At 35.0% G+C, this 23575-nt stretch overlaps 1 protein-coding gene and 1 long non-coding RNA gene across 16 annotated transcripts in view; one reads left to right on the top strand and one right to left on the bottom strand.

Moving 5' to 3' along the window:
* TRDN (triadin) overlaps positions 1-23575 on the top strand; it is a 227942-nt gene that overhangs the window by 77842 nt on the left and 126525 nt on the right. For all 15 annotated transcript variants that reach the window (XM_077782243.1, XM_077782247.1, XM_077782240.1 and 12 more), the window contains 3 exons: positions 1229-1423; positions 6094-6153; positions 22842-22919. In XM_077782243.1, the coding sequence (XP_077638369.1) occupies positions 1229-1423; positions 6094-6153; positions 22842-22919 (333 nt within the window). The remainder of the gene's footprint in view (positions 1-1228; positions 1424-6093; positions 6154-22841; positions 22920-23575) is intronic.
* LOC116183416 (uncharacterized) lies at positions 10999-19964 on the bottom strand. The gene is made up of 3 exons (XR_004148045.2): positions 19920-19964; positions 19024-19170; positions 10999-11027 (listed from the first exon to the last, which is right to left on the bottom strand). It is a non-coding gene; the product is annotated as an uncharacterized LOC116183416 (long non-coding RNA).

A 23575-nucleotide genomic window follows, 5' to 3' on the forward strand; every position in this document is an offset into this window, starting at 1 on the left:
AATGTGTGTGAAAAATCAACTGCATGAAAATAAAATGAAATAAATATATAAGCACAATTATAAAGTCTGTAGAACATCCAGGAGTTAATCATATGTTTGTTCCATTTTAAAATCTGTTAAAATTTCAAATTGAGAATAAAAGTATGAACCACCATTTCAGTGAAAAACAATTAAGCCTACCTGCAAGTGATCTGACATACATTTTCATTATAACTAGTTAAGGAAATTAATTCTCCATTAGCCAGCAATGCCCGGGTTTGTCTGGGAGTAGTAATGCTTTTATATAAATATCTGAATTCTGGTATGCAATAGTTAGAAATTCCAGTTTACATATTGATAAAATCAGTTTAATTATCTCAGTGATCCAGCAGAAATAGAAGTCTAGAGTCTTACAGAAAACATAATTTGGTAGCAGAAAAGTTTTGCCTCAAGGATGGAGACATTTAGGTCAATGAAGAAAACAGGAATATGAACTTTGCACTAAATGGTAATTTAAAACATATCCAGTGGTAGTTTATACTACTATTGGATTTTCCACTGGGGTGAACTAGAAACACACATGCATATCTCAGGTGAGAAAAAGTTGCTGACACATAAAAGCAGAAAGAATGCTTTGCATCTCATCAAGCTCTGTGTAGCTTCAGTTACTAATTTTACAGTATCAATGGTAATTCTTCTTGGAAGCCTCCTCACTCTGCTGAAGGTCATCTCACGAATTGGTCTCAGACACTTTCACCCCCAAGAACCGGTGTAGGTTCAGACTCAAAAACTCAAAACTTCTGGACTGAGACCTAGAATCAATTCATGAAAGCAACCCTTAAAAATAACCACATGCTATTTTCCCAGTTTACAACAGAATTTAACCCTGAAGTCTAAACTTGTACATACAGTACCTCCCATATTTGTTTGCTTAATGACCAACATCCTTCTCCCTAGTTTATACCAGAAAAACTATCATATTAGAAACACTTAATATTATTTGCCATATTCTATTATACTTAGTATCAGCCAAGTTTGTGGCATAGCACTGAAGATAAAACCTCTTTGGATCTCATATTTCTGTTTAATTCTGCCTGGTTTGAGGGGATTATAGTTTTCATCAGATCTTACCAAGCTCTTATTAATGAAGAAATGTTCATTATTAATAACACAGTATAAAGTAAATGGCACTGAATGTTCTGTTGGGGGCAGAGAATGACACTGAAAGCTTTTTCTTTATTACCTGCAGAGGAGAAGAAAGTAAAGAGCACTAAAGTGGAAGCAAAAGTTAAAAAGGAAGTGAAGGATGGAAAAGGAGAAGCAAAGACGGCAGAGAAGGTCAAGCAGGCAGAGACAAAAACAACAGAAACTGGGCTAATAAAGGCCAAAACGAAAGTTAAGGAGGAGAAAGCTCTTCAGACTGTAACTAAATCGGACAAGAAAGGTAAACATAATGAGGAGGAAACAGATGAAGATCCTAAAAAGGTAGTAGGGAAGAAGGAGAGAGAATGGAGTTAAATCTGTCAAGGACCAAAGTACACCCATGAAAAGCAAAAGTGCAGTACAAATAAATTCCACATGAACCTCACACTGCTAGGACATGATTACAGAAAATAAAATAAGTTTAATGTATATATTCAGACGGTTCTAGAAGTTTGTCATGGCTAAAGTTTCATTTTAATTTAAATTCTTTACCAAGGACCAATTTCTGTTCAGATAGGTCTGAAACTTCATGGATTTGCTCAGTAGCATCTAATGCAGTACATTGCAAGCAGAGTTATTTTTGAAAATTCAGACTGTCCAATGACCTATTGTGAATTTAGGTTTATTTCTACATCTGCATATGTCCTCTGCAGCCATAATGAAAGTAGTAACAGTGTTAAAGGAATGTAATAATTTATCTAGCATAATATTTTATGAGGCACTGTCAATAAAATTGTACAATATAGTACATTGTACAATATAGTGACATACCTGCCTGATGTAATTTAGTGTGAACAGCTTCCAGATTTCTTCCAAAAAGGAAAGAAATGCTATTACTCTAGTGTAAGGAAAAGATTAAGTGATAAAACAAAGGATCAACATGCATTGACACCATATAGTTAATAAAGTGTTAACTACATGCTCTACTTTGTCAGAGTAAGCCTGGATTCTTCTACTCCCAGGCTGCACAGACAGGTTCCCTGATTTCCCTGTGGCATTTCCATGGCACTAAGTACAATTTTGTATGAATGAAGGCAGCAGGGCCTGGCTCTCTGTAGGAACTGCCACACTGCAGCCACGGGATTATTCTGGCATTGAAAGAGGCAGCTCAGCGTTGCATAGTGCACCTATCTGATCCTTTCAGCTGTTAACCACAGATAAATTGCTGTGCCTGAACATCAAAGAAGTCATCCCTGACTGGATATCTGGGTCTGCCTGATCAGATTCTCTCAGACCATAACCATTGCTCTGGACCCCTTAGGAGTTGCCTAAATTATAATTTTCTAGAAAAGTGAGAGAGTTTGAGACATAGCCCACTTTCTGACACATGTAGTATGTGGAACTAGTATTTTTTAACATTTATTTGTATTCCAGTTAATTTTGTCTTTCACTTGAAATATTAAGACCTTTGAGGCATGGAATCAAAGCAGCATCTATCACAATGATTGCTGTGACCAAGGACAAAGTTCAGCAAATTGTTCAGTTTGCTTGGGAGGTGAAAATCTCTTTCAATTTTTTGTTTGCTCTGGCAGAGTTTCAGTGCACAGTGGGATCTGCTGCATACTGTTCAGGATAAAGGTCTCAAAAAGAATTGCTGTGCAGGTAACAACAAAATATTTTAAGTAGGGATCAAAGATTACAGAGACCAATAGAATAGTGGAGGGTTTTTATTGGTTTTTTTTGTGGGATTCCCAATAACTTAAGCTGATAAATATTAGCAAAATTATCCACCTTGACATCAAACATTAACAGATCACTTTGCAAGTCTGCTTTAGAGTGTGACCAAGTGACTGTGCATGGAATCACAGCAGGTGAAAATGAGAATAAGCAGATGGAGTGGAGGAAGGAAGGAGCCTCTTCAACTGCCTTTATCACTGGAGACAGGGCTACACACATATAGTGAAAGCTGCATTTCCTACTGTCATGCTTCCTTTTCCCACCATAAACCACTGCTGCTCAGCTGGATATTCTAAAAAAATTCATTTTATATTTCAGTCCCATTGTGACCCATGGTGAACATAATTTTAAAATCAATGCAGTTTTGCAGAGATTTCCTGATCCTGCAATTTTTACTTGCTCAAGGGAGTAGTTATGCCAGCTTATCTGAAACTGTAAAAAATACAGCAGTGATCACAAAAGAGTTTTTGCATCATTCATTCATAAAATTGAAAAAGATAGGTCATCTTACTGGTAAATCACATTAAGTCCAATGACAAAAACATCTATGAGTATTTTTAACAGAAAAAATCTAGTCCCAGTTTTTGACATGATTTTTAGTACTTATATGAATATTTGTGCCACCATTATAGAGTTATAGGTCATAAGTGTGAAATTCTCCTTTTAATAAAGGACTTTAAATTAAAGTGGATTTTTAGCCATGAAGAAGCACTTGAAAAATCATATTCATTTAAAATTCCTTAGTTTCAATCTTTATTGATTGGTAGCATTCCTATGAACTTAAATAGGATGTTATAGTGCACCTTGCTATGCCATATGGAAGTTATATTTTTGTTATTGAGAGTTTTACATTCTGCCTTCAATTTCTTTTATAAATGCCTTTTTTTAAGTAGAGTTGCTAAAGACATAATATGAGGAGAAATTAATACAAAATCTTATTTCTGAGGTACAATCAAGATTAAGACTTTTTTAAAAAGTTTATTAAAATTACATTTCCACAAAACAAACCCACAAAAAAATCCCCACAACAACAAAAAAAAAAACAAGATAAACAAAACCAGCCACACAGTCCGGTTTATTTGTGGTCTATACTACTATAAATCACAAATAAACCAGAAGAATAGTTTAAATGATATATTATTTTAATATCAAAGAAATGGTGTGATTCCAGGGCTTCAGACTTTTTCTATATCATAACTCAGAACCAGCCCAGGCTTGTGCTCTGTTCTGGGACTGTCCACAGAGTGTGTTGTCCCCTGCCATAGTTTTGTTCCGTATCCTCTAGCAGTATTTTGTACAATGGTCCAGATGGTCCAGGAAATCTTCCCAACAGGCAGCAAGGGTAGGGGCAGCTTGTTTTGGCAAAAGAGAACTAAGAAAAGCAGCTTTTTGAGCAAGAACTATGCCCTGCCATTTGCTTTCTGGGCTAAAGTGTTGGCATTGCTCCATTTTATTTATCAATTCTCACTGAGGCACTACTGCAAACACTTTGTCAAAATCAGTGCAAACACTTTGCTTTCACTGGTTTCAGTAGCTTTAGGTGGGCTTAAGAAAATAAATCTGTATGTGTTTCCTCACACACACTCTGGGTTTTTTGGTTTGTTTTTTTTTTAATTATCATATAGACTTAGGGAATATACTGTAGCCTTAAGGAATTCAAAGTTGGAGTCAGCCAGAATGATAAATTTGAATTCCCAAATATTAAAGTTTATTATGAAAATTTATTATGAATATTCATTAGAGGTTTTAAGGGAAAAGTTTACTGTCACAGCCCTGAGTACACACTGAAAGTTGTGCCCCAGGCTCTACAATTCTGACTAGTATTGCCCTTGCCATCTCACTAACACAAATCATCTGCCTAGGCTTCTATCAACTAGAAAACACATTTGGATATTTGTTGAGTTGGTAAACCTTTTCCTAATTTCCACATCTGCGTAGGAAATAATGATTTGAAAGGTGTAGCTCTTCATCCTAGGACTGCTCTGTCAGTCAACCTAACAGAGCAGCAGTCACATAAATGTCTCAGCATCAAGTGATACTAATGTAGCAGTGACCTATGTATGAAAGTCAATAATATAACAAGTGTCAAATACTGGGGAATTACAGTTACCATTTAAATGTAAGAGCAATGCCATTTTAAAAACTACAGTTGTTCGAAAGCCAGCATAATTTAATTGTAGAGTTGGTAATGGGGCCAACAAGTGAGTAGGACAGAGATGCCACAGGAGGTGGAAAGAGGAAGAGATGTAACTTCTACAGTGTAGGAACTGTGCTAGAAGAGTCTTAGACAGACAGATGAATATGCTTCACTCAAGGACAACTGGGAAACAACTTAGCTAACCAGAGCTGGCACTTAAACATCAACATTAGCTTTCAAAGAAAATGCCCCTTAGACTCCACTGGGACAATAAGATGTATTCTCTAGCCTGATGAAGAATACAGCAATATTTAAATTATTTTGTGCTCAGTTAAAGCTGATACCTTTTCCTCACCATTCTTAATATTAGAAATTTTTATTAAGCTCTCCAGCTCTCCTTATGTATAGGATAAATCAATAGACAATCAACACTTCTGGAATCAGCAGTATATATATATATATATATATATATATATATATATATATACACAAAAAATTAACATATACATATGTATTTGTAAAGATTAGGATTTGGAAAATTATTCTATAGTGAAACAGTAGAATTCTGTGGAAAATCTTGTGTCTATATGAGTGTAAGTATACAAAGGTCTTTTTATATGACCATCCAATAAATATACATATTTATTATACAGGTAAAAACATATTAACAAAATACAGTGATACAAAACCTTTTCTAAATCTTTTTTATCAGCTGTCTGTGAAATTGATCTTCATGGATGATGAAAAGTCTATGAGACCTGTAGCCAGGCAGCAGTTTGCCTTGTACTTGTGCATGGGGTTAGGATATATGCCACGAAAATCTGGCCCAGCAAAAGAGATAGTAGCTCTGGGACACTGGAAGCTCTGCAGTTCTTGGTTAGAGGTTATGAATTAGACCTGGACAACAAATTGTCACTTTCTAAATGTGAACTGTTTGAGGTCAGGAAAAAAAACACAAATATATAATAAGTAAGACTACTTATGAAAAGGCTACTGAGATGTCTTTGCACTGCCACACTTTATCTTCACTGTTAAATACAAATTACATTCTAAATTTACTTTCTTCATTACTCTTCTCTTCCTTTTTGCTCTGGTAGATCAATATGCATTCTGTCGCTATGTGATTGACATGTTTGCACAAGGGGAGTTTTATCCAGGTATTTTCCTATATCATTGAACTCTGTTCTAATATTCTGTTTCCCTGCAAGTTTTTGCTCCTTTATGTATTAAAAGTATGGTGTTTTATTATTGAAAAATCTCACAAGAGCAACAAAGAGTGTGCAAATAGTTTTAATAAAGCATAAGTGCTAATGGCTGTTTTCTTAAAGCTTCTAATTTTCTGTCTACTATGCATGAATTAAAATCAAGGTTATGTTAAAAGTAGAGTCAATGGAAGGCTGTAGAAATTGCTGAAATTTTCCATGCTTCTTTTGGCTGAGACGCAAGAGGAAGGAGCTTATTGTTATTAGCTTATTATTGGGTTATTGGGTTTTTTTCTCCACAAATAGCAAGGCTTAACTCCAAAATGCTTCAAAAATAGAACTTCCATTGTTAGTATATAAAATACCTTAGCTGATCCACCACTTCTGTGCTTTATCTTCTCTCTTCCCACATCTCCATGCTAATCTGTTCTAACACAGACACTTAATTCCTCACCAAAAAAAGCAGCTAGAGCTACTGATGATGACTGAGCATCATCTCATAATATTAAGTCAGTTGACACTGACCTTATGTAATAAATAGTCTTCCTGCTGAAGTCTAGACATACTGTAAAGAGACATAACCCTAGCAATTATATTCATGAAAAGAGTTAAGGAGAGAATATTTAAGGACACTCTAAACCTTACCAGCTTTGTTTGTTCCGTTATTTGCTCAACAAGCTCTCCACTGGTACACCTGTGAATTGGTTGGTCTTTTTCTTATATCTGCCTTGTGGCTTACATCCTCTCTTGACATGCCCAGAACTGGGAAGTCCTAAGGATGTAGCCGTGAAAGAAAGACTCTCACAAAGGGGAGAGGGAGGGCACAGATTTTTGTAGAGAGAAAACAAACAAGCTTGGGATTCAGTATGGAGAGGCTTCCATTAAAAGAGAACAAAATACTGCATCTCCTCTAGGACTTCTAAAGACAATAAATTATAAACAGAGGGACTGTTTTGGGCTCAGATTGGGAGAATGATTAGCCAAAACTCCCAGAGACTCAATCATGCTTTGGTTTAAAAAGTAACACCCTGTACCAATGTGAATGATCTAGCTTCTGGATTTACACAGCAGTTCCATCAACAATTCACATAGGAAGTACTTTCATGGAGATCTTCAAGATCTTTTTTACAGTTCTACTGACATTTACAAGCAGCAGCAAAAAACCCCTTTTTTCCCAGGAGGCTCCCTGGCCTGTGTGACCCACTCCTGAGGCCGAGGAGACATGCTGTAGGAAGGGACAGTTTGCTTTTTTTTAGTTTTGACTTTTCCAGCTACAAGGAAACTGGGAAAACCATGAAGGGGAGCAGTGAAATACAGAATGAAGTCTGTAGTGACTTGAATTTCAGAAGATAAAGGACATGATTCTTCCCTTCCAATGTTTGTCTTGTGTCATACCAGTGTGCTATGACAGACTTGTGGTAAGAAACCACAGATTAAAGATCAGGTGGCCTTACAAGTGAATGAAAAAACAGGGTGACAGGTTTTAGGCTCCAAAAAGTGGAAATACATCTTAAAGTAACTTAAATAATCTAATTTTTAGGTGAAGTGGAAAAGGACTACCCCTTAGTACTCTCCCAAAGTCCACCTGGGGCTCTGCCTATAAAGTGACAGCGTTTTGACCTCTCAAGTCACTTGTTGAGCCCTGAAGTTAAATGCTGCAGATGGTTGTTGTGCTGAAGCCAAATGCGTTTTTGTGGGAGGGGAAATAAAAAGCATTGCCTTCAAAACGAGCTTTAGTCAACCCACCAGCTGTGAAAGGCAATGCTGGAACATCCAGGCTCCAGAAACACTGCTCAGTGTTTCTGAGAAGCAAAGTAGAGGTCAGGTATGATCAGCCTTGTTTTAGGGAAATCATTCAGAAGAGTGCCACCAAACAGTACTTGATTCATTTGTTACTGTCTTTCTCAGGCAAAATGTTATTTTACACTGTCCTTTTGTGAACAGAAGTAATACTGTAATTCATTTTACTGATTAGGTAAATGTGGGGAAAACACCCTTTAATAACCTTAATATCCATTTAGATTTACAATCTGGTATATTTTATCCTTTTATCTGTCTATATATTTTATGGTAAAGAACTTTGTCCAAACAAAGAATTCTGAGTGCAAATCAGCTGAGGAATTAAATTACAGGCCCCTTGACAGTGCAATTCCTTCAAACAAGGAATAATTTCTATCAATCTCAACATTACCATTTGTGAAGGAAAAAAAATTTGTCATAGAAAATTCCTTTGCATAGACATATTGGTATTTTCTGTGATTGGTTGCATTAAACATCAATTTCTAATTCCTTAGGCAAAATTTATAATGTCATTATTAGTAATATCATTCAGCATTTTTTCTTACAAAGTACTTTTGTAATGTTTCTGTAATAAAAAATCATATACATTATTCTAAGATTAAGGGGTTTTTTTCTATAAATTTTAAGAAAGATTTTTTAGAAATGCAATTCACTTAATATGGCATTGTATAGTGCTCAAACAATTAACAGTAAAGCTCGGTTCCTTAAGTTTCATTAATAAATGCACTTCTTAAAATATATGAGATAATGCATTTTGTCAGTCACATCAATCTGTTGGAGATCAGTAAATGCTCTTATGTTGATTTTAACAAATGAAGCTGAAATATTCTCCACCTGCTCAAAGTTTCATCATGACACTGCAGTCTTAGCTATAAAAAATGAATGAAATGTACACAGGGAATTCAAGGAAGCCATATAAAGAAGAATTTTTGCCAAGATGCTTCATGCAGTATTAGCTGGTTTTCTTGTTTCACTGGTTAGTATTTGTTGTTAATACTGACAAATGTCATGGATGTCCTCCTTTCAAACACAATAATTGTATCAATATTAAATAACTTCTAAGACATATATTTTAATTTTTATGAAAGAGAAGTATTTGAGGCTCTCAGCTATTTACAATGATAACAGTGGAGTTTTAGCCATAAACTCATTTTTTCTAATCCAGAAGTCATTCCCATGAATCTCATGATTGCAACCAGTAGAAGCAGTTGAGTTCTACTAATACATTTATAGGTAGACCACTTGAGGCCTACTGTATACAGTATAAAAAACTGCTTTCTGATTTTATCTCTTGAGAAATGGGCCTTAAAATATTTTTTACCTTCTGTCTAACATGCTCATGATAAGTGGCAATTTCTCAGAGGAACTGCTGAACCACCTTTCATAGATTTTCTTGTCCTATTTTCCCTGGACTACAGTTGCTCAGCCAAGGCAGTGTTGTCTCAGCATTACCAAATCACTCTGCCCAAACTGCTTTGTACTCCTTTTGTCTGTCTGTGAAGGAAGAATTAATATGCATTTCTTTCAGGATTAGTTTTCCAAGTTTTCCTTACAAGGATTAAAACCTTAGGTGGAAAGTTTGATTATTTAAGATTAGCTCTGACTGGTACCTTTATTTTTCTACTGGCATTTCTCTGATTCAAGACAGCTTTTTTTACATAGAAGGTCACTGGCATATAGTTTAATCAATATAGTCTATTTCATGTATTTGATAATTTGTTTGATATTCCTGTATTTTGTCCTCAATAGTATTTCAAATGTTCTTATTCATAGTTTATTTTATATTGGTAGGAGAAAGGATTCTATTTTAGTAAAAATTTTAAATTGTTTTCATAACAATTTTTTGATGTTAGAGATTTTGAAATCCTCACTCATGTGGAGGGATTTCAGGAGCACTAATTGGTCACTCTTTTAGCATCAAGCACATGATTCTCTAAGTTAACTGGATCTATTCTATTTTATTCCCCCTGTGCCATAAACCTGTTTTCCTCCTCTTCCTCTGCTTTCCCTGCAATGCTTGCCAGTCACTAGTCTGGCAAATCAAGGAGCTGTTCTGATGAAATGCCTTTTTTGTCTTGCAACTTCTAAAACTGGATTCTTGCACGTCTGTCTTTCTGCATGGCAGCTCAGCATATTGTTGTGCATGCTGAATTAGGAGTGATAAGCATGTCTTTGTTATTTAGTCATGAAATGTACTTTTTTCTCACAGTCATGTTGTCTACTTGTGATGTAATTTTGTTTTCTTTTTAATAAAGAAAACAAAATCACATCACAAGTAGACAACACTTGTCTTCTTACACTTAGAAGTTTATTTTGCATGCATAGCTTTACTCTGTTCTGGTTTTGGTTCAACCACTTGCATTTCACAGTGCACCCAACTCACTACTGGATGATCTTTACAGTTGCTTAATTCACAACAAAGACAATGGGAACACAGATGTGGTATTAATCACAATTTAGTCTTTCTAAAACCTTAGCACTGAAGCACATGATTGCCCTATGGAGCTTGTACCACTACACAGCTGTGTCCAATAACAGCTAGACTGCAAGGGAATGTGGCCATATCAGTTCCTTTCATCAACTTATCCTTATGTTTACTGTGTATTCCCATGCCAGGGTCTCAAAGCCAGTCCCAAAGCCAATATGAAAACCAGTGTGTTGTAGACAATTTTACTTATCTTATACTGTTGAAAAAAATATATGACTTGGAGAAATTCATCAGGATTTCTGGCACGTGTACATTGAAAGAGAGTATCCCATAGGGTAAAAGAGTCATCCCACCTTCTCAATAATATAATTATTGAAGTCTCAACTTTTGCACATATGCTCATAAACACACACCTACCCCCACTCCCCCTGCCCCACCCACAAACATGAAGAGTCAAGAAATTAAGAAATTAAGGCAAATTGTGATGAGTATCCATGGCAAATCTTACAGACTGCTTGGTCCTGGAAAGTGTAGACAGAAAATCCTTCATGTCTAAAATTTTCTTCCAAAGTTTACTTCTTCTCCATTGTCAAGAAATATTCTATTAAAGAGAAGGGACTACTGTTATTACACAATATGGCAAGAGGCTTTTCAAGACTATCAGTACGATACTTGCCATTTAATATCCGAAAAATTTGGCGATACTGGTATAAAAGTACATCAATATTGAAAGATCATGGACTATATTACTGTGAAAAAAACCCCAACCAACCAACCAACCAACCAACCAACCAACCAACAAACCAAAAAAGAACCCCTAGAACAATAAAGACTAAACTTGAAAGTAAAAATGCCTGTATTTGCCATGGGTGGGCTGTAGCACTGGAACTAAACACTTGCCCTCCACTGTTCAGATAGCAAAACGCTTTAGGCTCTTGAACTATTTTTAAGTGTCACTCCTACTTGATTAGACGAGGATGTGTTGTGGATATTTCAATGACAGGGAGTAACATTTCAACTTGTTACATTACATTTACATGGAGACAACTTTGGTACATAGTTTCCCTGGGGATATATTTAATGAAGTGCAATTAGAAAAATAAATAAAAATCAGTCATAATAAAAAAGGAAGCATGTTATTAGCTTGCTATTTGAAGAAATTCAGCATGAAAAATTTTCAACTGAGTTATGGGCTTTCAAATTTGAGGATAAATGCTAAAGGAATATTAATTTTTTTTTCCTATGGAGAGATGATTTCTGGTGCGAGCTACTCAATAGCCCTGTCCCAAGTAGTAGAAAACAAGCAAGCCAGATATTTGTTTAAGAGAAATACTAAAAAAAAATATGGGAGGCAGTGAGATGTTTCTAGTATTATTTTTTAAACTTTTTATTTTTTTACTATCTGCTGAGGGAAATATTGTACCCTAAAATTTGAAAAGACTCATCTGGATTCTTCTTCAGAGATGACAGTAAGTTGTCCATCAGTTTATCAATAATCTGCTCACATTATGAAACCTTTGCCAAGCCATTTGTTTCTGGGGATGGCATAAATGGCAATGATTGAATTAAAGTACTATTTATTTCTCTAGTAATATCCTAGGAGAGTTTTCAATACTTTTCAAAGAGTTTGAAAGGAAAGAATTCATGAACAATAATTTTACATACATGTATGAGAAAATGAAAATTAACTTTGAGTTATTAGAAAGTTTTCTAACTAATTTATTAAAGTACACTTCTTACAATAAACATTATCTGTCATTTAGAGTTAAATATTGCCTCTTTAAACTTCTATTCAGCTATGAGAAAATATGAGAGGACATCCACTGATCCCGTTTTAACAGGATTCTTGTCTATGACTGTCCCCCCCCACCCCAAAACCTGTCTATTTTATCAAACTCTGAAATGACATTGTTCTCCCAAAGGGGATGTTATCAGCATACAATCCTGATACCATCCCACAGACACAAAACAACTACTCATTATTCCCAGTTTATATCATCCCACTGTGAATCAGAGCCAGATGCTGGCACATGAACCTGCATCTGTCAACACTCCTATGGCACTTCATTGTAACTTGGCCAAAAAATTTCAAACTACTCACTCCCTTGGAAACAGCTACAAAGGGAATGTGTGGCATTCTGCTTCTGCAGAAAGGAATAGCTGTCTTTCTTTAATAGTTCACTGCAAGGCATTCTGAGGGTCAAAATTATGAGATACAAAAGAAAGCCACAAACCTTTGCTGATGGAAATGAATCTAAATTTTTGATTTTAATGGAAACAAAAATTTAAGCTGTAAAGGCAGAGAAATTAGAGTAACAAAATTATTCTCACAATTGCATTATGTTTATTACTACTATTTAGTATTAAAAACATTTCACATAGTTCAGTAAACAAGTTTCAAATGAAGGGTGATTTCAATGGAGGATCATCAAAGACTCAACTACTTTAGTTTTGAGAAGTAACCTATTTAGAAAATAAAGGCAAAAGTTAGATGCCAAAACACCCTTCCTAAACAGCTAATAATAAACAAATAGCTTCCTATTTAAAGCATAAAAATAAGTTTAGCAAGGGACTTTGTAAAATAGTAATTGTATTTAATGACTCATTGTCATAATAGATCAAAAAGTAAGTTAAAAAAGGGAGGCATTCTACAGGCAGCTTGAAGCAGCCTCAAAGTCACCGGCACAGATTCTTGGGAGGTAACTACCCTGGTATCTACTGGAGAAGTAACACAATGAGGCAGAAGCAGTCCAGGAAGCTCCTGCAAATTGCTGACAGCTTCCTGACAGAGGCAGTGGAGGATCCCACAAGGAATGGTGTGGTTGTTGCCTCATAGTGACAAACAGGGAAGGCCTTGTCAGGGATGTGAAGGTTGTGGGGCTGCCTTGGCTGCAGTGACAGTGAGATTGTGGAGTTCAGCAATGGGAAGGGAAGAAGCAGGGCAACAGGTAAGATTGCAACCATGGATTTCAGGACAGATGACCTTAGCCTCTTTAGGGATCTTGGAAGAATCCCATGGCAACAGATTCTCTGGGAAGAGGGGTCCAAGAGACCTGGTTGAAATTCGAAGATCACTTCCTCCAGGCTCAAGAATGATGCACCCCAATGAAGAAGAAACCAAAGAAGGCAAGAGACTTGCATGGATGAACTCCTATCATTACTCAAGTGTAAGCAGAAAATACACAGGAGATGGAAGTAGGGTCATGCCACTTGGAACGAATACAGGGAGGTTGTCAGAGTAAATTGGAGGTAAGGCACCATTGTAGAGTTGCTTAAACTAAACAAGTTGGCTAATGGCATCTTAAATTCCAACCATTTCAGTAAAGCAGGAATCCTACATGCGTTGCAAGTGAACATTTGCCTTTCATGGAGCATGATAACCCATAATCTTCTTCAGTCAGATTTATAAGACCAGGTTATATAACTCTAAAATTATAAGTGAGCTAATGAATTTGTTATCTTTAGAATATAATTTTGAAAATTCTTAGGGATGTTAGCCACCATATATTGAATCTCTCTCAACTTTAATGACAAGGAAAATAGCTGACATCTATGCAATGTGCCTTTAAACACCTCCTGATGTTGAATACACTGAAACATCATGAAGAATGAAAAAATGAGTTTTGAAGGGCTTTCAGTTTTCTCCTACATTTTTTGTTAAAAATTAAAAACTTATATCTCTATTATGAAACTAGAAGTTACTATTCTCATCCCAGTATAGAATTCTATGCTGTCTCTGCTGGAAAATGAGAAGGCTCACTTTCAGTGAGAGTAATGGTACCAGTTTACCATATCACACAGATAAAAAGAGCATAGATAGGATCTACAAATACTTTGACAAGATACATTCCATCATGAAGCATTTCAGCTTAGCAAGAATTCCTCACCTCTTCTGGTCTGAGAACATGAAATGCAGTAGTCAGAAGAGTGTTCAGCTTTGGTCTCAGCAACACATGCTCTCCCTGCCTTGTTTTATGCCCACCTACTTAATGCATCTCATCTGCAGCCACTGGGACTGTAAACTGTTTCAGATCCATTCCTTTCACCGTTCTTTCTTCAGGTGCATCTTTCTTTTGATGTCAGTTTTCTTCCTGCATGTATCTGCCCTCACAAAAAGACATGTAACTTATATATCTATAATGAGTCAAAACTGTTTTATTTTTATTTCTTCAGGAACTTCTTTTCTTCCCTCTGACAATTCACTTTCCTTCCTATTGTTTCATTTTGTCCTTCAATACACCCAGTATTATCTGACAAAGTAAATAACAGAGATTTCAAAAGATCTTCAATGCCCATACACATTATACCTAAACAATTTTTTTTAAAATTTTTTTGGCTTTTTTTTTAGTTAGACTTAAAAACAAAATAATTCCTGGATCCCTGGATCTGAGATTCATTCATATAATTTTTGGTGAACATATAATTTTTGGGGAGCAATGTGTTACCAACACATGCATGGCTCTTTTTGTCCTGGAATATTTTGGTGGCAGGAAGCATCATCTTTATGGACAACTGTAAAATAAAATGTTTGCAATTCATTGCACCTCACTTAGATACCCAAAAGTTAATTGCCCAGCTTTAACCTTTAGCTGTCTTTATAGCCAGTGGTATGAAATGGAGGCCTCCAGAGGCCAATCTCATCCTAAGAAAGATGCCTAAGATAGAAAAGATGAATCACCCTTTGAAGGTACCAATTTCTCTCCATTGACTATAAATGGATCCCTTGGGTGACTTATCTAGATATAACTGTCTTAAAGTTAACTTTTAAATGTCTGGTAGTGAGACAGCCTACATACATTCAAGAAATATGCTGCAAATGTGCAAGTAAGAATTTTGTTCAATTGAAGACTTGAAATTACAAGTTTTCTGTAAAATTCTGAATTATATTATCAGGAGCAGCTGTTGATGCAATCAAGGAAACAGTGGTGCCACTAGGAAAAAAATGCATTCCAGCTGCTATAGTGTTTTGGGAGTGAGTGAAATGGGAAAAGAAGAAACAGAGAGAGAAATATTTTCTTGAATAAATGTTGGAGATATTCTGTATCCAAATGATTCAAACAAAATAAACCTAAACAATTTTTGCATCAGAAAAAAAGCTCAGCCTTTAGAGCTTCCACTTTCATGGAATTTAAGATTTGGAATTTTTAGTTACTGTGTGCTTAAATTGTTAAATTATTATTTTTTTTAAATTTCTGTTAGATCCATTTATATGTTGAATGGAAAGACATGGTTAGTTAAGTAATTTACCCAAAAATCATGGAGGATGCCTTGAACATAAGGGTTAAAACTCATGACAATGAAGCCCAGGACCCTTTGTTCTAAAAATAACTTCTTTAAAGGATAGAACATCTTCCCTGGCAAAACTAAAGGGAAAGAAGAATCAGGTGCTACCAAAGCTTTATTGGTTTAAAATTATCTCCAGTATTACAGGGTTTTTTTCAGTATTTCTCATAACTACAGCCATGAAACTTAGCTTCAATGGAAGTGAATACGCAGGATTTAGGAGCCCATACCTCTGCACCTTTGGGCTGTCCTCTGATATTTGATCAAATAAAACCTCTCAGTTCTTTTCCCTCTAACTTCCAACTGCATAACTGAAATTGTAACTTCTGAAAAATGCCTATGGATTAACTGTCTTAAGTGATTGTCAAGTATAGACAAGACAGGTAATATAATCCTTGTTTGTCTCATTCTAGCAAAAAGACTCAGAGATATGAAAAACTTTGTGGTTTGGGGGCAGAGATACTTGCATTTAGTTTGACTTCCAGTGATTCCTATATTAAATATGTTTATTATCCACAAGTATCTGTAGTTGTCAGAGATTATCAAAATTTGTGATTTTATCTGTAATTTTATTTTATCCATGTTAGGCCATTTTTGTTTCATAAAAACTGGCATATGCATCTTTTCTTGAAGACAACATAAAGTATTATCATTCTTGCAGCAATCACTTATAGCTTTTCTGACTTGAAGACTGAATGTTTCCTAGATGTAGCTGGACTAAGGATGACTGAAACAATGATATGCACAGATAAACCAAATGCAAAGAACATAATTATTAAGCAGTGCTCACATGTCTATTACTTTTCATCATAACAGCTGTTCTGTTTAATTTTTAGCTGCAAGTATTTAGTTGCAGTGTTTTATGTTTTAATTGGATATTTCATATTGTGAAAAAAACCATCTATGCCAACTCCTAATATTCATGTTAATTATGCTAGGAGTCACTATATGATACCAATTTATTAAAGGTTATTTGAGGAGAGAGAGAAAGACTGAATATGTCTTTTCATTTTATAATCTGTCTTTACAGACCTTTTGTACTACACTATGTGTATAATAACCCATCATTACCACACAATAATACATAACTTCCACCGTCTTGGTACTTAGTTCTTTGAGATCCATCTTTTGATATTTCTAGACATAACATGTAGGTTTATTTTTACCTGCTAACTGCCCATGATAAATAATGGGAGGAAGTGGAGGCAGCAAATTCAATTTTCAATTTTTCCAATTCAATTTTATTTTAATGTCAGGAAAGGCTGTGTGACCTCTTACTTAATGTATAATGACAAAACTGTTAATGGTTAGCTCTTAACTCCTTAATGACTTCAATCTTCTGAGCATAAAAATTAGAACATTTTTCACAAATTGAGCTAAAGAAGTATTTTGTGGTAACCATGTAAGGGAGTTGGCACAGATATATTTTTGTAAATAGATTAAACTGAAAACTCTGTCATGCAGCTAAAATTCATTGTATGCATTTCTAGACCCATACCACCTGCTTTAACTTAAAATGGGAAAAAAAAACCCAGAATAGCTCTAACCATGCCTCTCTTGCCTACCTCATTTGTACATTTATTATGCACACTTGCATTGTGTGAGATACAAATACACAGGAAAAGAAAAAATATATCAAACTAATTCCCAGCTGTGACTTTAATTGGATTTGGTGTCTGAGTGAAAACACTGCAACTGCTGTTCACACAACCTCCAGGAGTCTGCAACAATGATTGTCACACCAGTATAATTGCCAAAGCAAGTATTATCTCTTCAGAAACATCATGAAACAAATGAAGGAATTTGGAAATAGATGATCTTTAAGATCCCTCAAACCCTAACCTTTCTCTGATTCATTCTAAATAAATATTGATATGTATTTATATGTTCATACGTGCTCATGTATATAGCATATATTGTATTATTACTACATAAAAACATATATAGGAATCCATCATCAACAACAAAGGATGAACTCAAATCTTTATGCATAAAAGATAGAAGTCTATCAAGTTGCTGCTACTTATTGTTTGGTGCCTTGAGAAATTTAATAATTTCCCTTCATTCCTTTCAAAAGAGCATTTAGAATATCAGTCTGCATCCTTCCTTCCTACATCCTCAATTTTAATCTATACATCCTTGCTTTCAGCTTAAGAGATGGATGGACTCTCAAGGTTGTTAGACTGTTATTTGCATAGGCCTGGTTTCATTGCCCGTGTGTTGAGGGAGTACCTCACAATAATGTTCTTTACTCGTAAGTTAGACTCTGTGTAGAGTTCCAAAATTATTTGTGTCGTTGATAATGGATTTCATATACATAGATATAGTGGAACATAGCTAGATAGGTTTGTCATTACCCATGTAATCTCTCCTTTTCTTATTTTCTTATGCATTATAAAAGAAACAGACTGACAGTCAGCGGGACAATACTAAAATTTAAAAGATTGCATTGCTACTGGTAATCACTGCATATACTGTAGCATACGTTTTTCTTAAGTAGTAGCATCAACTTTATGCAAAATCAGACTTTCACTTAATGCTGGGCAATTAAACATTTAATAAAGAGACACCTCCTGAGTGCAATTAAAAAACTGAAAGATATGTTGGCTACTAAAATATACTTTCTTAAAAGTCTCATTTTATTATCCATTAATTCCATCCTCCCCTGCCAAAAATTCTGTTTCAAGTAGGTAATTAAAATCCTGTTTAGCATGTTTTTTCCCAGTTGATGTAATTTTGTTATGTGGCCACATCTAGATTACTAAATCAAACTCAACTGTTCTCTCTCTCAATGTGATTTTTTCTCTCATAGAGAGCTCCACATCCAGTACACTTCCTAAAGGTCAAGATGGGTTGGATGTATCTCAGCTGGCTATTGGTAGTGGTCCCTGGCCCCTACCAGTTCCTGAACTGAGCCAAAGAATTTTTTGACACACTGTTTGGCACAAGTCATTGTCAGAGGCTATCCAAAAACATGTCGCAGGATATGTATATCTGAATTCCAGAGCCCAGTAATGTTCCCAGGCCTCATTTAATTGCCAGTGTACATGAAATCCTTGTTACAGTGTGCTCCTTAGGAAAGAATACCTATATGGGGCATAAGTATTTTATTTCAAGTAATATATTCCAGAAAACGAGCATTTGCATTATTCTGTACAATTACATAATCTCACCTCTTGATCCTCAGCTGTTCTTTCTTAGTGAAAAAACAGTTTGGTCCTTTCATGCACACATACTAAGCGAGAAACCCTTCCCCAGACACATCACAACCTAATGTCTGGAGAGTAATGACGGAAAGCTGGGGAGAGACTCACCTTTAACTTGTAGCAACTTCCACCTCAAAACAAGAAGCCTGGGCAAAAGGGTTGGACTCCATTACATTTTCAGTCCTCTAAAAGCATATTTGGCAGTCTTCCCTCTTTAAACATCTGATTGGAATTTACTTTTCATAACAAGTGTCTCTGCAAAGACAAGTACTTTATTTGAATTATTTTTGCCATCACTAGAGAATGATGTCATATCCAAGCAGAACGAGATTTATCTGAAGACATTTTACTGCACTGAGAAACTGTAATGAGGTATTGGTGCTGTTGTACCATAGGATTCCTGTTCAAGGAACTGGTGTACGGATATGAGGAAATGAACAGTCATAGGAATGGCATTTCCACATATTGAACTCTGTGATGGCATTATTTCTTTCCATATCCAATTGGAATATTCACCAGTCTGAAATAATAATAATAACAATAACAATGCCAATAGCAGTAATAATAATAATAATAATAATAATAATAATAATAATAATAATAAATTTTATACATATTTTATCTTTGTATCTAGAAAGATATATTTAGACACTTTATTAAGGTCACTGCAGACAAGTTGAACTCAGAAGATCAGGAAAGACAGAAAACTCACATAATTTGATATTATCATAAGAAATCAATTTATACACAATATTCAAATATGACATTTTGACACACATAGAAAGATATTTCCTAGACTGAGGAAAAGTAAGGTAATTAAAGTTTGTCTTGTATTCCTTATCATGCAATAAAACAATCTAAAATATTAATAAACCAAGCCAGGATTAATTTCTTTCAGACAATTTGATACAGTGATGACAGAAGTTTCCCAGAGCTTGAGGGCTGTAGATCATTTTCAATGAAGTATTTGTGTTACTAGTTAGAGTCCTAAACCTTATACTCACCCTTGCAGCCTATTTCTTTCCATTCAGGCTGTGGAAGAAGGTAGTCGTGCCTTAATGTGTCACTTTTTCTCCTGGTGAGTTCATTCCCATGAGCTTAAATCCAAAATATTTCAGTCTTTCAGTTTTCATCAGATGCAATTTGTTGTCAGCTTTTCATGACACCATATATGAAGGAGATATTTATAGCACAACTGCATGGACAGATGACACATAGACATGTTGTGGGTCAAATCTAGGGTCAGACTGGCATAGAAACTCATGGACATTTTTGTGCTTGCAATTATATCTTTTGGATAAATCAAAACTTACTTTATTTTTTTTTTTTAAGAAGCTTAAATTAACCTTAGTGGCTTATCTAGTAGCAGTAAAATGAAGGCTATGATGGAAATAACTATGTTATAACTATGCAATGCTTTTTGTGGCTGCATTTTTAAAGCTGTGAGGTAAGTGTATGCCCAGTAATAACAGTGGTTATCTGGATAACTTCCTCTCATTTACATCATTGATATGTGTCCAACTGTCCACTGCCAGAGTCAAGATAGTAGACATCATTAATACGAATGGTCTGATCTGTTGAAGCCAATTCCTCATTTCTATTTATCATTTGTCTGTACTACAGAAAACCACTTGCGCTTTATAACTTAAAGAAGAGAGAAGGAAAAGAAAAGAAAATTGACTTAGGTTATCCCCTTTAACATATTTCATCAAAAGAATGATAAAATATTTATTCATTTACTGTCCTTTACATTCCCATCAAAGTGAATAGAGAGACATTTAATAAGACATGGAAACATTAAAGAAGCCTTTTATCAGAGTGGATAGGAACCTGCTCAGAACAAACATTTTGGCCTAAGGGAAAGTTTTTGATCTGTGAAACTTAAACTTAAAACACTCCTCATATTAGATCATGTGGTCAATTTGCATGAAATAAATTATTTGCTTAAAACTTGTAAAGCTATAAAATAGAACTTGACAAGTCATTAGCAATAAGTGGTATCATACTGGCATTATGTGCATGCTGGTGCTATCATTAGAAAACTGCTGTCACAGCAAAGCACAGGGAGATAATGGGGCCAGCCTACAATTTGACCTAGAGGAGTTAGATCATTGCCCCACACTGCAGACACCACTCTGCAGTCCAAATTATTGACTATCCTTCATCATTACTCATCTACTCAACATTCTGAGCCACTGCCCTTTATCCTTTTTCACACAAAGTTTTTGTCCAAGTTATAAAAATTACCACTTTTTCTAACTGGGGAATATGACATGTAGTTCTGGAAAGGGAAAAAAAATCAGTGAATAAAAAAGGGGAAAAAATCCTATAATGTTTATTCTAGGACTTTGATCAAATGTAGAAGGACAAATAAGATTACCCATTCTTAATTAATTGCTATGTTGTTTTTTTATTTTCATTCTGAACTAGAAATTAAATTGTTCCAGTTTCTGTGTGTTGACATGGTTATGAATATAACTTTTCTATTCTGGTTGCCAATAAAGGTTATCAGCAACTCATTAGTTCAGTTTGCAACTTCAAGATTTTTTTTTTTTTCAGACATAAAGCATTTGGAAAATCACGGCTAAATATCTGGATTCTGGAATTTTGCCTAACATTAATTTTAAAGCTATAGTTATTATGTGATAATATTGGTAAATATCCACTTGAGTTTATTGCCAAGACAGGAAATACATGGAAAATGCACCTTCAATACATTGGTTTTATCAATGTGTTAACATTTCATCAGTGACTCAGGCACATGTCAAGTTTGAACAGCTCTATGTTTAATATTTTATACAAATTACTGGATGAACTGAATTACATGCTTGCAAATTATGTGTCTTCAATTGTACATATGTTGATGAGATACAATAACATTAACTCCACGATGCTCAAATCCCACTCCTGCCTTCAAGGTGATGTTTTTCTCATGCATGAGAGGGCTAAGTAGTAAGATGCTGCAGTTTCCAAGGCCCATTAAAACCTTTCTTTCTTTTCTGAGTCTATCATCAAGCATGAGGCATGGCTTTGAGTTTCTGATGTGAAGCTGCAGCTGAGCTTTAACAGTCTGTTTGCATGTGGACTCTGGTGTAGTGAATGTATGCTGGTGCATATGATTGAATCAATATTATATTTAACTACTTAATTTTATTTCTCAGGTCACAAAAAAATGCACTTTCTAAATGACAGTGAAAGGATAGCTATTGAGACTAAATGCCCATGAAATAAAAGGAAATAAGGAGATTGCAAATATGTCATAAACTAGAAAATAAGCATAAGTAATATAAGAGTATATTAAATATGCTTGTGAATCTGTGGAGAAATGAAAAGTGTTTTGTACAAAACAAGATATCTGCACATAGGCTAAGACAGTACAGAAAGTCCCATCTGAATACTCAGAGAGTAGAGGTGTTTCAGTCAGCAGCTGGAATCGGAACCTCATCAGTGTTTGCAATGCATGACCTGGTTGGTATTGGCTAATTAAGAATAAGCCTTAAGGATGAGGAACATCATAATTTTTACTGGTATTTCTAGGAGCTAATTAAGTGGACTTTAGGGAGCAACTGAAGATCATTTGTTTGACAGAAGAAAATAAGATTTTGCTGTAGAAAAGACATCATGAGTATGCCACCTTGTTATTATAGTATTATTATTATCTTTTGAGTCTAAGGAAGAAAAACAGAACTACAGCATTTCAGTATATGCTTGAGTCATTTGGACTTCACTGGTTTCAAATGTGATTCTTGAAAATAAATTATTTTTGAGAAATACATTTCCATCATCTGGTGTCTGAAAGATACTAGCTTTTATGCACACTGTAATATTTTTAACATTAACCATTTTGAAGGGAGCTCAGCCTCCCAGGGAAACTGCCCAGCCTATTAGTGAATATATTTTCTATGCTTTATAATCTGTATTCTTAGGTGCAGCACATAAGGAATTCGCACCACCTCGTCTTCTTCTAGAACACAGTCCAAGAAAGAAACCAGCAGCTATTGAAGGCAAGTTTGAGATTTTCTAGTTTTATTGGCTTCTACTTATTAACTTTACTGTTTGTTCTAATAGGGGTTTTTACTTTTTTTTTTTTTTTTGTAAATATAACCTATATTACAAAAATTATCACATTACTAGGCCTGGGACAGGAATGACACAGTGACATATGCATGACAAAACTTAAATGTTCCTTATAGTAGTGTCACAGATGGCTTGGGGGATATCCTGAGTGAAACAGATTATGGGATTGAGGCCTAATATGTAAAATGCTTTGAATGGCATTCAGCCATAACTTGCTATCTAACTATAAACATAATCAACATTATCCTCTTAATATACTTTAGATAATTCTTTCAGCTATTGTTATTCAGTAATTTTTCTGTGCCTTACTTGTAATAATTAATGTAATATTTATGGCTCTGCATTTATCAACTCCATTGTTAAAACCACTGAAAGACAAATACAAAGTCAGATTTTATGTTCAGAAGATTAAAACATAATCCTCACAATTAAATTATATTGTTTATAGTCTGATCATTACAGTAAAGCGATTGAAATACTCATTTTAATTTTAAAATTAACTATGTCTGATGACTTAGAACTACAACTGCAATATATGTTCTTGGTCTTTACACCATACAATTTAATAGTACAAAACATCTAA

Source organism: Lonchura striata, chromosome 3, assembly GCF_046129695.1.
Source record: "Lonchura striata isolate bLonStr1 chromosome 3, bLonStr1.mat, whole genome shotgun sequence".
Taxonomy (NCBI): Eukaryota; Metazoa; Chordata; class Aves; order Passeriformes; family Estrildidae; genus Lonchura; species Lonchura striata.